This window comes from Zymoseptoria tritici, chromosome 21 (genome assembly GCF_000219625.1).
Source record: "Zymoseptoria tritici IPO323 chromosome 21, whole genome shotgun sequence".
Lineage (NCBI taxonomy): Eukaryota > Fungi > Ascomycota > Dothideomycetes > Mycosphaerellales > Mycosphaerellaceae > Zymoseptoria > Zymoseptoria tritici.
In genome coordinates, this window is record NC_018198.1 from 170,996 (window position 1) to 172,089 (window position 1,094).

General features: G+C 54.4%; 1 protein-coding gene across 1 annotated transcript; it reads left to right on the top strand.

The window, feature by feature from the left end:
* Positions 1 to 813, top strand: MYCGRDRAFT_98091 (uncharacterized protein; the record flags this gene model as incomplete). The annotated part of the gene is made up of 1 exon (XM_003846808.1): positions 1 to 813. One exon carries the CDS (start codon positions 1 to 3, stop codon positions 811 to 813), a length of 813 nt encoding a protein of 270 aa, XP_003846856.1.
* Positions 814 to 1,094: the final 281 nt, after the last annotated feature.

Sequence of the window (1,094 nt, forward strand, 5' to 3'; positions counted from 1 at the left end):
ATGGCAGAACTCGATGACGAGGAGCTGGCTGACATGGGATGCTTTGCCTTGCGTCCCTTGGATGATGTCGATGAGGTCGACGGTTTCGAGTATAAGGAGGACGATGGCTTGGATGATGTCGATGAGGTCGACGGTTTCGGGTATGAGGAGGACGATGGCTTGGATGATGTCGATGAGGTCGACGGTTTCGGGTATGAGGAGGACGATGGCTTGGATGATGTCGATGAGGTCGACGGTTTCGAGTATGAGGAGGACGATGGCTTGGATGATGTCGATGAGGTCGACGGTTTCGAGTATGAGGAGGACGATGGCTTGGATGATGTCGATGAGGTCGACGGTTTCGAGTATGAGGAGGACGATGGCTTGGATGATGTCGATGAGGTCGATGGTTTCGAGTATGAGGAGGACGATGGCTTCGATGATGAGGAGGACGACGGCTTCAACAACGGCTTTTCCGACAGTGGCTCTGACGACATGTCCGACAATAAGATGCAGGACCGCGAGCTGTCTCCAGAGCTCGGCCGTAGCTCTTTTGATCAAGATGAGCATGTTGATCGCACCGAGACCATCAGCTTTGCTCCTGCGGTGTCTCAGTCGCAGCCGGCCGCCGCAACTCTCCAAAAGCCACGCTACGACCCAGTACGCAGATTCTTGCTGGAGCTGGGCGTGCAGAGTTTTCATGGTTTTCCGGTCTGGCGAAGTTGTCGGCGGCTGGACGAAGAGACGTTGTCGGCGAGGCAGCGAGATTATGTCGACGTCAGTCTCGATGTGTGCGAGAGGAGGATTTCTGCCGATGTTGGGGAAGAATGGTGAAACTCCAGATGAGGCCGACTCCTAGCTGGTACCGTCGAACTCAGCGAGCGGCAGCCAATCTACCCGATCACGAATGACCTAAGGTAAAGTTTCCATGCTTTTGCTTGCTCCTTTGCCAATGGAGATTCGCCGTTGACGATGTCCACCGACGCGGCCGAAACTTTCACCACCGGATGTGCCTCGATCAACCTTCCATGCCACCTGTTTTTGGATCTTTACCAAGTAAAGTGGACTTCACCGTTTGCACCGTCCTGTTCTATACCCAATCGCTGCCCAGTGAC